The 14,794-nt window shown below is 42.6% G+C and overlaps 2 protein-coding genes across 2 annotated transcripts; both read right to left on the bottom strand.

Moving 5' to 3' along the window:
* Window positions 1-5,027: 5,027 nt before the first annotated feature.
* On the bottom strand, window positions 5,028-5,854 carry HD556DRAFT_1439780 (uncharacterized protein; the record flags this gene model as incomplete). The annotated part of the gene is made up of 3 exons (XM_041306009.1): window positions 5,028-5,306; window positions 5,355-5,483; window positions 5,534-5,854. The coding sequence occupies 3 exons, from the start codon at window positions 5,852-5,854 to the stop codon at window positions 5,028-5,030; spliced, it is 729 nt and encodes a 242-aa protein (XP_041163800.1).
* Window positions 5,855-12,505: 6,651 nt separating this feature from the next.
* On the bottom strand, window positions 12,506-13,898 carry HD556DRAFT_1439779 (uncharacterized protein; the record flags this gene model as incomplete). Its single annotated transcript, XM_041306008.1, has 4 exons — window positions 12,506-12,712; window positions 13,265-13,366; window positions 13,419-13,559; window positions 13,614-13,898. The coding sequence occupies 4 exons, from the start codon at window positions 13,896-13,898 to the stop codon at window positions 12,506-12,508; spliced, it is 735 nt and encodes a 244-aa protein (XP_041163799.1).
* Window positions 13,899-14,794: the final 896 nt, after the last annotated feature.

The following is a 14,794-nucleotide window of genomic DNA, read 5'->3' as shown; positions in this document are numbered from 1 at the left end:
GCAATGCTAGAATTGATAATATTAGGGCCAAGATGTTAATGTCTATGTGATCATATATATTGAATAATATAGTAGTTGCAGGAGCATCATTTAGCAACTGAGTTTGGCCTACTAGACCTCTCATTTTATTTTGTTTAAAATTAAGGTTGTAGTTTCTAGCATATAGAGCTGGAGGACTTACTGTATTTGAAGTAGGTTAAACCATAGGTGCTTTAGATTTAGTAAGACTAGAAAGGTTTGTAGAAGCAAATGTTGATTTTATATATTGTTATAGCTCAGCCTAAGAGAGTAACAGGGTCTTCTAGTAGACTTTTAGCAGTCTAGTTCAGGCCTAAACTACGACATTTGCCCTTTGGGCCATAGTGTGCAAATATATAAACAAACAATTGTTTTTTGTAAAAACAAGCACTCTCTATATCAAAATGGACAGTAATACTGGTCCTTGTAATATAAGATAGGTCATTCTACAATAGTCTTTAAAGTTTTGAAGAAGGCTTTATGATAATTAATTTGCCTGTTTCTTCTTTTCTAAAGTCTAACCTTAGTGTGCTGGATAACTTCTTGGCAGTTTTTGCACATCTATTCAATGATAGATGTCATGAAGACTATGACAAAATGTTTAAAAGAGCTTTACACAGTAGAAGACTTGGTTCAAAGTAAAAAAAAAACTATTAGAGTAATGTACTAGTCAGCCAATTAGAATCATCAATTTTAGAAGTTTAAATGCAATCAATCATTAATGTGCAAAAGCTAGTAGGATACTAGTATGATATATCAGTATATTAGCCCTTATATTCAGGCTGCAAGGTTAAAATTAAGCATAATGCTCACTGGTGAGCAATACAAAAGTTTTGTAAGTTCATCTTTTGGAGCTTTTATGTCAGTAGTGATGCTTAATATATTTACATGGTACTTAATACTGCATATGGCTTGTTTGGATAATATTTTCCCAATTCAGGACAAAATATGTAGGGACTGGCAATTGCACTACTACTATTATACATTAACATATATACACATTAGATATTAAATGAGGTACAAGATATGATCAATAAGGGACCAGAACACAATAAATTACACAACCATGATATAAAGTAGAAGGTACTGAAAATGACATGAGTAATGTGTCAAAAGCAATGTGTCAATAAATGATCCAACCCATAGAGTAAGTGTGGACTCACTTTTGAATAATCCTGGTGACTATTATAAGTATGAATACTAGCTGATGCAATTCAGCAAATCAACATATCAGTGGCATAAGAATCTCTACGATGAACCAGACACAGTTTCTGCACGTCTGAAAGATTGTCTTACTAGGATATGGAAGATAATAAAATCATTAGGCTATGTACAGATAGTGTATATAATATTTGATATTCAATATTCACTGTCATGTGACAATAGCTTGTTCATCTGGATGATCCTGGATCTTTGATGAGCCATTGTCTACACCACCATCAATGCTCACAAACTGTGGCTACAGATGGACAATCTCCATTGCTGTCATCATCTTTTGCTTATCACTTGCATCATTACTCATATATCAACTCTATACTACCAACCTCTTCCTAACTCCATACACCAGTGTCCTATACCATATGTCTGCCTTAACAGGTCATGCCATGGGTTCTTGAGCTCCTTACAGGCCACCCAGACAGAATCAGACACAATCTAGGGGTCAACTTAAAAGTGTATGAAGAACTACTCCAAGCTCTACAGACTAAGAGTCAGTTCAGCAACTTGATGTTGGGGCGTATTTGCCAACATCTGCATCTGGAGCAAAGTGAATTGTGTTGGCATGTTCTCTCAGCCAGGCGGAGCTCAAATATAATTGTACCACTTGTAGACTTCATCCTCGAGGCTCAAGCTCATGAATCTCACTATAGAGTTCCTACCTGAAGTCTTTCCAGAGCTTTGTTCTCAACACAGCATGCCACAGTTTTATCATAAAATCATACAGTATACGGTACTTCTACTCAGCATCCTCATCTATGCCTCTGGCAGTCTTGTAGTGTCTATGTACTCAAGGGACCCAGAACCCTACCATACATTGATGCTATCTGGTGAAGCTTGGGTGGTCAAACTACTCACTGGTCATTCAGAACGCATTCGTTGCAAACTCGGAGTGCATGCCCATGTTTTTGCAAGGCTCATATCAGAACTACGTACCCTCGGATATTCAAATTCTAAGTTTGTCTCCCTTGAGGAGCAACTTGCCATATTCCTATATGCTGCAATTACTGGTCTGTATCAGGCACATTGGAGAAAGGTTTCAGCATTCTAACAAGACAATCTCTTGGTGAGTGTTGTATTTTTGTGGACTGGACTTGTTCATCTCACTACATATCTAGATACTTTTGTAGAATGCTCCTAATTTTCTTGACCCCGCCATTCTATTCAAAGTATGTGCACCTGCCATCAGATGAAGTCATTTCCCAGAGAATTTGCCAGAATCCCAAATTCTGGCCCTTTTTTAAGGACACCATCAGTGCGCTTGATGGGAGTCATATCTAAGCTGCACCCCCTGCACTTGAACATGCTGCCTACTGTGATCGCAAGGGTCTCATCTCTCAAAATTGTTCATTTGCATGTGACTTTGACATAAATTTTACATATGCTCTCACTGGTTGGGAGGGATCCGCCACAGACACTCGTGTTTTTGAGAATGCATATACCAAAGACCTTCATATCTCTGAAGGTAAATATTTTCTCGCTGATGTGGGTTATCTGTTACACTGTGGACTTCTGATCCCCTACCATGGTGTCCGGTATCACCTTGCTGAGTGGGGGCGAGCGAGTGTTAGGTGAGCTTGTATTCTTCTGAACACCATCTCTGAGGTACTAACATCGATGGCAGACCATGCAATAAAGAAGAACTATCCAATCTTCGTCACACCATGGAAAGGAACGTCATCGAACATGTTTTTGGTATCTTAAAACATTGCTTTCACATCCTCATACTCACACCAAGGTATAACTTAGACATTCAAGCACAAATTCCAGCCGCTCTATGTGCGATCCATAATTGTATATGCCTGCATGACCCACAAGAGGGTCCTCTCCTAGATACCAACTCAAATGAGGATCTGGCTGAGGATGAGGCTGAGCCACCTAATACAGTGGTATGTGAGGAAGAAACACCGGACAATGAGATGGGCTATTTGCGCAATTGTATTGCTGAAGGTATGTGGGCTCAATATATGCAGACATTACATGAACGAGGGCTAGCCTATGATGGTGTAGACGAAGAGGACTTGGGATCTGAATTTGATGATGACGAGAGTGTGGACGCAGACAAAGGCACAGACTATGACAATTATATTCACGCATAGATCACACATGTATTACAATCCAATATTACATGATTTTTGACTGACAAAGATGGTGGGACAACAGACAACAATGAAGAAGAAAAAAATGCAAACAATGATGAGAAAGTAGTGAGACAATGACGAGAAAACAGCACAATATAGCCTAGCATACATTGTACAGCTTGGGACAAGATATCAGCATTACATCTACTTTGCCATGTGAGATTGAAGAAGCGCCTTAACATAAGAGCAACGTGCTGCAAGTGGGCTCTGCATGTAAATCTCCATCGGCCGCTCATTGGTTGTGAATATAAGTAGCAACTGGCCCAGCTCCTCTTTGGGTACTCCAGTGTCCTCGGTCTGCATAATAGCCATGGCACAATCAAAGGTTGTCATGGGGGGAGGGGGAGGTGCAGGTGCAGGTTGGGTGTTAAGACCGTGCACAAAGGGTAGGACTGATTCTGAGGGGCTTGGCTTCAGCTCATGCACTGCGCCCCTTACCCGAGTATGTGCCCTTAATTTCAGAATGATGTCCAAAGAAAGTCCAAGGATGTCCAAAGCACATCCAAAGCACGGGAAAGTCCAGAAGGACTTTCCAGATAAGTGCAAGTAACTTCCGGACAAGTGTGGGAAAGTTCCAGAGGAACTCCTGGAAATTACAATGAGGTTTCGTCCTAATATAGATATGTGTATTGGCTACTTAGGACAAGTCCTAAGTAGAAGCAAACAGAGGAAAGGCTGCAAGGACAAAGTCCGAAGCAGAATAGGTCTGGAGGACCGCAGGAAAGTTTTGGATGAACTTCCAGAAACTTCGGAGGATTGGATGAGCGGAGCTCTGGCCTAGGGAATTCTCTCCCTAGGCCTGAGATGGATATTGACTAAGTCGGTAGACTAGAACTGATATGAGGATTTAAAGTGAGATCTAGTGCGAGGACTAATATGATATTCAGACTGAGGAACTACAGGACATATACAAGAGTTTATATACTAAGGAAATAATGGAAAGATCAGTAAGCAAGAGTCTGAGGTGGTAGTAGGTATAACCGAGATACTGAGGACAAGGAATACCAAATAGAGGAATAGGCTGTGTTAACATTATATGCACAGAAATGAATTAGGAAGCTTATCGTATATCAGATCAGATCAGAGGTCCGGACGAGAAGCATGCATATATGGGATATGACATTAGGGCAATAGGACAAAGGATGAATGATGCAGGCTAGCTGCGGAGGTATGGTGGTCTGATGTACGGAGGTAAAGGGATCTGGATGTGGATGTGCAGATGTGGATGTGCAGAGGTGCAGGGATCCAGATGGGTAGAGGACTGGAGACATGGATAGGGCATCCGAAGGTCCGGATGAGGTGTGGGAATATTGTCAGATGTAGGTCTGGAATATGGGATATGACATTGGGCTGCAGTAACAGCATTTTTGAGAATGTCACTGATGCGGTTGATGGAACCTTGCATTCCAACAACTGCAGTGGCAGGTGTGAGTTTCGACGCTTGTGCTGCACTGGTCATCATTGAGACCGAAGTGTCAATGCGGTGTCCAGATTGCGACTTCTTTGCAGCAGGGGGTGCCGATACCAATGTGGTAGATGCCAAGGGACCAGAAAGTGATGGATGAGTAGATACAAATGATTCAACATCAAATGAGTCCTCGTGCATGCATTTCCCAGTGCCAATACTAGACCCAATAGTGAAAGGAGGCACGGTTAGAAAATGGGGGGAGTGAAGTTGGTATTGCAGGGAGTTTCTATAGTGGCAGCAAGAAGATTTGTACTGGCAGCGACGGTTGCGACAGCAGCAGTAATGATATTCTGAGCTCCAGGTCTAGGTCCAGGATCGTCATCGACCAGTACTGGAGCTGCAGCTGCAGCTGGATGAAATGCATGGCTGCCCTGGGCACCAGTGCCATGCGGCAGAATTTCAGCTACCTTGTCATAGAATATCCACCCATTGTTGGCAAATTGCCGCAATGAACTGTGGGTTGTCTGCAAAGCATTAGAATACAATAGGTGACTTTGGACAGGGGGACGTACACTTGATCCAATGTAGCTGTTGAATACCTCCAATGCAGCCTCTCTTTCTATTCCAGCACCTTTGACATTGTCCCAATGAGCTCCTGAGATGTTCCGATAGTTTTGAATTTCCCGATATGTCCCTTTGAGCTAGTATAGGGGTTAGTAGAACAGGACTTAGAGGATTTTGATGCACTCACCAAGTTCCATTTATTTCTACAGCATTTATTTGTCTTTGGAGGGCTTGCAGTTAGTAGATTGGCTGTCACAAGGGCAGTTGCTGCCAAAGTAAAGATAGAACTCTTGAAATTCCTGCTATCCCCAGCCTTGGAGATGTTCTTGAGCAGATGGGCGAGAAGGGCATTGGTCTCTGCTACATTCCACTGTGCCTTTGGTTTACCTGGGGTAGCGGTAGATGTTTTAGTAGCCATAAGGACAGTAGTGAATTGGCCACAGATGGATACGACAGCAACAACTGCTGAATAGAGCACCTTGCGGAGGTGAGGATCAATCCAGTCCATCTTGTGGTGCTGGTCAGTAGGCGAGGAAGGTTTGAGCTCCGCTTGGTTGCCACCTGGCCAAGGGAACGTGCCAATGCAATTCACTTTACTCCAGATGCAGATGTTGGCAAATACGCCCCAACATCGAGTTGTTGAACTGACTCTAATAGATACATTCAATCTTGCAATGGCATTACAGTCGAGGAACAACTGGCCATTTATATATATATGTGTGTGACTGGTCTCTCAATCCACCATATTGGTCAGTGTTTCCAATGGTCCTCTAACATGATCTCAAGGTAAAATATTCCTCTCCAAAACTCTGATCCCATTAGTGTATACTAATTTTTATTATATATGTAGATACTTCAAGTGCATGCTGATGTTCTTCTCAAATACCCTTTCTACTCCTCCCAAGTTAAATTTCCAATGGTTAATTCCCCCATCCCTTTGTTGATACAAAATGACCCTCACTTTTGCTTTTTTGACAAATGTATTGATGCAGTTGATGGTACACACATTCGTGTATTTACAACACTTACTGATCAGGCTTTCATGTGTAACCAGCAGGGTTATATTTCTCAGAATTCCCTTTTTATATGTGATTTTGATTCTTTGTTCATTTATTCACTTTGTGGCTGAGATGGCTCGTCTGCTGATGCATGCTGTAGCACTCAGCCTCACGCTGAGCTCATATTCAGCTAATTCCCAATGCATGTCAAACACCCATTGCACATGAATCACTTCCCAATGTTATCTGACACTTACCTGCTCAATCCAATGTTTATCCACTAACCTGACACTAACCTAATGTAATCTGACGCTAATCTGATGAACCCAATGTTTAGGCTGCATGTTAAGATCGTACTCTCATAGGATCAGATCCAAAGGACTTTGGCCTCAGCTCGTACGCTGTGCCCCTTTCCCAAGTACTGTCCCTTATTTCAGAGACTAATGATAACACGTCTGAAGGTCTGGACGAGTCTCGTAGTTATATCCAGATGACTTCCAGATATCGGAAACATGTATAAGACTAATCCGGACGGATCCGGACTAGAAACAAACAGAGTATAGACTATCCGAAGATAGAGGCGGAGACGTAGACTATCGGAATCGATCTGAAGTCTCAGAGATTGACAAGAGTTGATTAGACTCAAGTCCAGAGGACAGAAAGAGGACAATCTAAGATGATATTCAAACTGAGGTACTACAGGACATATACATGGGTTTATATACTAAGAGGATAACGGAAGGATCAATAAGCAAAGGTCCAAGGCTATGTATGAAGCATATGCAAAGTTTATCAAACGCGAGTCGGAAATGAAGCATAGGTTAACAGATCAGTAATCATACCGGTAATAAGTATAACCGAGACACTGGGAAGAGGAAATACTGAATAGGCTGTGTTTAATGTTATATGAACAGGAAATGAAATAGGAAGCTTATCGGATATCGGATCGGAAGTGGATCTATGCATCAGACCGGACCAGATCTAAGGGTCTGAAGTCCAGAAGAGAAGCATGAATATATGGGATATGACACTGCATCAGACCCAATATTTTCCTGCACACTTGTCCTCCCTATGTCCTGTCCTATCATATCTATCCCCACTAGGTGCGCAGTTATCTGTTTTCACATCACTAACATTGTAGACCATGTTATTACATGTCCACAGTACCACATGTCTTATTACATAGGACATCAGACCCGAAAATTACTGCTACTACTTTTGCCTATAGCACTCTGAAATTCTACATAGATACTATATATTTTGCATACCTCCTACCTACCATTATCTACCTTTCTACCTCTGAGTAGGAGGAGGTTATCCGATATTAGTAGTTCTTTACTGAATTCCGCAATATCATTCCTTTCATTATCCAAAACACTCCAAAAAATCCGACAGCAACCTGACATTTGCTATCCCTGATGTAGGAATACAACACAGAGTGGGGCTATACAAAGATGGCTCCAAACTGATATCTTTATGTTGTGGTCTTGCGCTGCCTAGTCTACTATACTTGGTGAGACAAGTATGTTCAACCCAGGGGTCTACAGTCTGGGAATAGTTTTGGAGGTCAGTGAGTAATGTGGGGTCAATAGTCTGAGTGTGGGAAACAATGTCTGAAGGTATAATTATGATGTCCGATGCAAAAGTATCGGGTCCGATGTTTTCGGGTTATTGGGTTTGGGTTTGGGTTATCGGAAACTAATAGTAATGCGATAGCGAGCATTGGGAAAGCAAGTGGTATGCACAATAATAACAATGATGGATATGGGTGGTGAAGGAATGATGCTCGCAATGTCAACTAAGAACTACGGAATATCAGGTTTGACCCTTAAGCATTGGAGAACGGCTCTCCTCTACTTGGATGATGATGATGCTATGGGGAGTCCAATATTTATGTAGATACATAGAAATCCAGAATCCTATAGGTGAAAGTAGTAGCGCAATATTTTTGGACCTGATGTCCTATGTAATAAGACATGAGGTGCTGTGGACATGTAATAATGTGGTCTACAATGTTAACAATGTGAAAACAAGTAACTATGCACCTAGTGGGGCTAGTGCAATGAGACAGGACATAGGTAGGACGAGTGCGCACACTATCCGATAGGCTGATGCGAAACCTGATGTGAAGTCCAATGTCCGATGTCTGATGTTTTTTGGGTATTGAGTCGGATATGATATGGAGTGATTTGGGTAATGATTAGCATTGATACATGCATCAGAAAATAGACCTCTATGAGGCCACAAGGACTTCAAGTCCTACACCGATATTCACTAACTTTCTGACGCATTCCTGATGCAACCCGATACAACCCAACATAACCCAACCCAAAAAACATCAGACCCAATGTTTTTACCTTCAGACATTGTTTCCTGTGCTCAGACTATCTTCCTTTTTGTATAACTAATTATTCTAATACCAGATAGCAAAACCCTCTGGTTGAACACACTTGTCTTGCAAGTATAGCAGACTAGGTTGTGCTAGACCACAACAATTTTATTTGGCTGAGTGCTTACTGTGTGTTGTGTTCAGCCATTATTGTTTCATTACAACACCAACACGACCTGCAGATACCAGGAGGAAGATACCTGCTTGCAGATGCAGGGTTTGGCACCTGTAACTTGTTATTGGTTCCATATCGGGGTGTGCACTATCACCTCAAAGAATGATATCAGGCATCTCTCACATCAGTTTTTTCTTTCATTTGTTATCTTGCATTTGACATGTATTCAAGCCCACAGAACACTAAAGAACTTTTCAACCTCAGCCATGCTTCACTGTGCAATGATCAAACATATATTTGGGGTGGTAAAACACCAATGGTGCATCTTACAACTCCCTCCAGAGTACACCATGGATATCCAGGTGTGCTTATCATTGGCCCTTTGTGCTTTGTACAATTTCATCTGTCATCACAATCCCAATTTTGGTCAAGATTTTGACTTAGATGGTGAGATATTAGATGTCACTGGTGATGATGACATGGATGATGGTGTACACTGGTTGCCTGAGGAATTGCAGGGGAATCTGGCTGATGGGTCAGCAGATGGTAGAGAGAGGAGAAGAGTGGATCAGTGTTATGATGAAATAGTGGCTGCCATGTGGGTAGATGACTTAGAAGAGTGGGCTCAGCATGGACTTGCAGTACTGGTGACCTGCACCAAACTGGTTCAGTGCATGGACAACTAATACTCTCCCACGAGTCTTATACCCCAGAATATCACTATGAAACTCTTTTCCTTTTTATCTGAAGTCAGACTGAGGCCAAGGGAATATTTTTCACCTTTTTTGTTTTTCAAGTTGTATGCAAGTGGACTGAATATTTTAGTACATTTAATTTTGTGATGAGTTTTGCTTAGTCAGCCATGGTGATGACCCAGACAAAATCCCATGCATGTCAGGTGACTGTGAAAAATATTTCTCGCATATGTTGTCCTGGGAAAACATTATTAAAACCCTAAATACTAGGCTCGCGTCAGTTTCACCCATCAGACTACAGAAAAACAAAGAAAAGACAGACACACAAAGGATTCACATCATGTGATATTTCTCACTCCCTTTTCTGGATTTGTCATCAGGAGCTGGATAGGTCACATGACTAGCAACAAGCCAGGATGACTCAGCCATATACCCAATGACTCATTATGACTAGAAATGACTCTTGAATATACTAGTAGCACAGCCACATTTATTGTGTATATAATGACCCCAGTTTTTGAAATAATGTGAAAGGCCGCTCGTGGCAGAGCCCACTACGGTCGATTTTACTCTTGTCTGTTATGCTGAATCAGAGTGGTCTCTTTTCAACGACCTATTGTTTATTGTATGCCTCAGTTCTATATTCTATTGCAATGTCTTAGTTTTGTATTGTCTTGCAGCTGCTTGGCTTCTGTGACTGATGGTAGCAGTGGACAGCGTCAGTCTTCGACTTTAAGTGTCAGCCCGATAAACATGGTGGTGCGACTCTCACGCTTCATTTTGCTTACCTCACCTCGTCTTTTTCCTTGTTTTTCATTTTTCTTCTTGATGTCTTATGCTACTTGAGCGTCCCACCTGCAGATGATGGCCTTGGCGACTTGTGGTTCTTTAGACGTTGAGCTTATATTCTTATGCCTCTGTTTTGGTTTACTTTGGGCACCTTTTCTCCCTGGCCTGACATGCCTCCAGGAGGCCAATCCTTGCATCACAGCTCAACAGCTGTCTCCTGTAGATGGTTTGTCTTATTTTGACATTCTGCTCAATACTTGCATCCAATAGGAGTATCTTGGCTGTCTACATTCATGGTTAAGGGAGATTGAGGTACGTAAAGATAGATTCATCAGGTGTTAAACATATATCATAGACACAGACCCAGACAAGTCCCGAGAAGGATGTGAGCGCTAACCACTTCTGCCTCAGGCGGAGGCAGCTCTGGTTGTACAAGCACCTGCCTCAGGCGGGTGCTTGTATGTCCATGTTTGTATAGGTGGAGCTCATACTGGGTGCTCCATGCTGTGCATGTTTGCTTGGCTTTCTCCGCCCAACTCTTGTTTTTTTGACACACATGAGTCTTGCCCTGTGATGCAGCCATATTTTCTGTGGCTATGTCAGGAGCTGTCTGTGATGAACACTGATGCAATGTTCCTGCATTGTCAGCTGCACCTTGTGAGCCCATTGCCAATATTTCGAATGACCATAATTTCTGTTTATTTTGAAAAGGTCTTTGGTGCTCCTGTTGCTGCAACCTTGCAGTGACCTTTGTGCCCGTACTTAACAGTCATACTCGTAACCTGTACCTGCAATCTATTGATTTTGAACACTGTGACTTTGCCTTCCTGCAACAGACCTGGTATGCAGTGTCTAAGATGGAAATCATCAGGTGCCTCACAGCTATTACTTTGTCTCTACGTCTGAATTATAATTCCAGGTATTGATGTCAGTGTTGCTCTTCATTGGTGCAACACATGTAATTGTGCATGAACTACTTTTACTCCCTGACTGACGAGTCACAATGCGAATTGATTGCAAGACTACTCAGACATCAAGTGCTACAAATATAAGTACAAGTCAACGAGCCACAAACCAGACCAGTGAGAAGAAGGCAAGTGTTACAATGAGATGGAGGCCAACTGTAGCAGGCCCAATTTTCGCTGAGAAAGTCAAAATGCATAACAAGCTAGAAGACTATGTTCTTAATACAAAGATTTGTACAGATTGACTCAGACAAGCTGTGAGATGAAGCCTAAGCAAGTACTATGAAAATAAAGTGAATGGTGGCACTGAAACTTTTGAACCAGGAAAACATGAATCAGATCAGGCGCGTTGTGAAACAGAGGAAGCTCTCAGTCTGTCTTTTCTTTACCTTTTCCACTTTTGTGCCTCTGTGCGTTTGCGTGTTTGGATTTCTTGGTGGGACCGATGTAGAAACAACAATACTGAGAGGAACAAACAATGCTCCAAACTGTATCTATAATGTTGTGAGGTCGTGCATTGCCTAGTCTGCTATACTTGAGAAGACAAGTGTGTTCAACCCTAAAGGGGAAGCGAGTGCAGCAAAGATCTAGAAGTAGACGCTGAAGGCGCTACTGGTCGCCCAATGCAAAGCACGGGAAAGCGCAGGTGTGCGTAAGGCACAGGAAAGCGAAGGTGCGTGCAAGGCGCGGGAAGCACGCACGCGCGTGAGCAGTAATGAGAGAGAGTAAGAGTGAGTTTGCTTAAGTGATGATATGATAGTAGACAAGAGATGTGAGCACGAGGTGCCAAGGAATAGATTGCAACTATATTCTGCTAGGTAGTAAGTGGGTAAGTGGGAGGTAAAGTCCCGTTGGTAGGTAATGCTGGCGCGTATATGGCGCCTAAGCGCTGTCATGCGGAGCCGAATTGCTACCGAGTAAGGTATGTAAAGATATATGTATGTATGTAAGGGTCCATGATATAAATAAAGGTGGAATGATATGCAAATAAGGGAAATGGAAATACACGCACTAGAGAGCTTGGTGGACAGTGGATGGATGCTTCCGGAAGGCTGGCGCTATAGGGCGATCAAGCACAGGAAAGCGCGCGTGCATATACATCGTAAAGCGCGGGAAGTCGTGCGCGCATGCTGCGCATTGCGCGGGAAAGCTGCGCCTCGTATAGGAATAGCTGTGGATAGCACACAGAGTGATGCTACAAGTTCGTGCTATGTACTCCCTAGTGAATACTGCCATATCATGCAATGAGAGGCATGAGTCTCTACACCGAGATCGAAAGTCGAGAAACCTGCAATGGCCAAATCATCTTTCGACAACTCAATGGAGGTCATGGAGAGGATGGGGATAAATTTTTCTTCAACAGGTTCATCAGAAGGATGTAGGACTTTGATTGCTTGTACGCCAAGCTGGAACGTCTGCGAAAAGAGACTGTCAGAGTGCATATTGGATGGTGTCGTTTTATACATATGCTAGTTGGTTGGCTGTTCTGCACCATATTGTACATGTGAGCGTCGCAGACGGCGAGAACGAGTGTTCCAGGTCTCAGCTTTGAATATGTCTCATGCATTGGGATGAGTTTGAACCTGTTCTCGGCCGTGTTGTAGATATTTAACTGCTTGAACTTGTTCTGTTGTAGTTGAAAGTACGTCCCACGGTAGTCAGGGAGTATTCTCAGGTTGTACAGAGCTCCTGATCTGACTTTTCTAGGCTGAGTGCATTTTAGACGGAGTATGAGGATGATGGTTATCTTCATCTGCAGTAGGCATCAGCACATTCATGTTGGCGCTCGGGCTTGTTATAGAACTGATGGATGCAGCCGCAGTCTCTTGTCCTAACATGCTGTCCTCATTCACGATCTTTCATTTCGTTCGTTGCAGAGTTGCTTCTTGGTTGGTGTTTTTACCTTTGGGTTTCTGTCAGAGTTGGTAAGAGGCGGCAACAGTGCAATGTTTTTTCTCTTTGCTTACCTCGTAGATGTGTTGTGATGTCAGCATGATGAGGTCCACATACTGGAGGTCGTTTGAGCTCTTAGTGATGCATGGGTTTATCTTCGAACCCTGTGTACCAGTCTGTTAGAATCTGTGTATAATGTTCTTAATGTTTGAAACTGATTGTCGCCACTCTCTTTTCTTCTTCTGTAATCCAGTCCTCAATGGATGTCAGTTGATTTTCCCAGATGTCTGCTAGATTTGGTGAGCATAGGGTGGGTTTGGAGAGTGCCCATTTCCATTTGACAGTGTCAGAATCGCTTAGTGACACATTCTGGCTTTGCATGTTAGATTGTGTCTGTACATTAGTAGGAGACAAAGTGCATACCTTTTTCGTGAAGTGCGTGCCTTTAGCAGAATGTTTGGTGTCACATGCTGAAGTAGCAATTTGACCAATGATGTTGGTCTTGAAGGTGCGACCGTCTTTTGTGTTTACATATGACCAATTAGTCCCACTGTAGTTATCTTGGACAGTGGTAGTCCAATCGACGCCAAAATTGGCCTCGCCTAACCCGTCTTTTCCAAGGTTCGTTATAGCATCTGCAACATGATCATATATGCCATTGGCGACGCACTGTGACAAACACTGCACTTCAATGTCAGGTGAGGACATGGTGATGGTTTGAGTGATAGAGTTAGGAGTCTGACGGGCATTGAACTTGTCTTTAAATCAAAAGAAGTCAAGGATTACAAGGTATGACGCACAATAGGATGGCTCATTGACAAATCTTTATATTGTTGCTGACACATATTGTTTTTGTCAGCAGTCTGGTGGAGGGACAGAAGGGAGATCCACAGGAAGAGAGCCAGATGATTTAGGCTACTCTCCGGTGTTTAGTATGCCGTGGAGGTACTTGCGGGTCATGATCTATTGAACGAGCTATGGCGTCCTCCTTATCTTTGCTAACCAAATTGCTGATTTTTCTCTTTTTTCAAGGAGGTAGTGGCTGTTGTGTTAACCCGGATTGGGTGCCATCCATTGCAAGATTCTCGAGGTCGAAGATGGTTTGTTGAACATTGTTTAGTTCACGCACTCGGTCTTCTTTTGTGCATGCTACCATTGTATTGGATGTGATCAGGTTGTTTAGGACTGATGGTAATCACTGTGCTGCTTCTTCTCGTCCTTCATTGTTTGTATATGGTGAGTGGACAATTGTCTTGAGGTTCAATATGTCTAATTGAAGCATTTCTCAATGAATGTCTTGGGATGGGTGGGAGCAAATTCTATTGTAATTAAATGGCCATAGGATGAACAGGCTGTGCAGAGAAGTTGCGTGCGATACCATCACATATGGTTTCTCAGTACCTCAGCACCATTTTGAACCAAGATCGACAATGACTTTTTTTAGTGTTTGGCCTTGTGATTTGTGTGCGGTGATCACGAAACCCGGAAGAATGGGCACTTGGGCACGAGTAATGCAGCATGTTTTTTTCGAGTTTGGATGTGTGAATCTAAGTTCCACAGAGTCCTTGATGATGGGTATATGGTGCAGACATAAGTTTGGGAGG

This window comes from Suillus plorans, assembly GCF_016647745.1.
Source record: "Suillus plorans strain S12 chromosome Unknown HD556scaffold_11, whole genome shotgun sequence".
Classification (NCBI taxonomy): domain Eukaryota; kingdom Fungi; phylum Basidiomycota; class Agaricomycetes; order Boletales; family Suillaceae; genus Suillus; species Suillus plorans.
The sequence above is the reverse complement of the archived record's forward strand: the minus strand, read 5'-3'. Positions and strand labels throughout refer to the sequence as shown.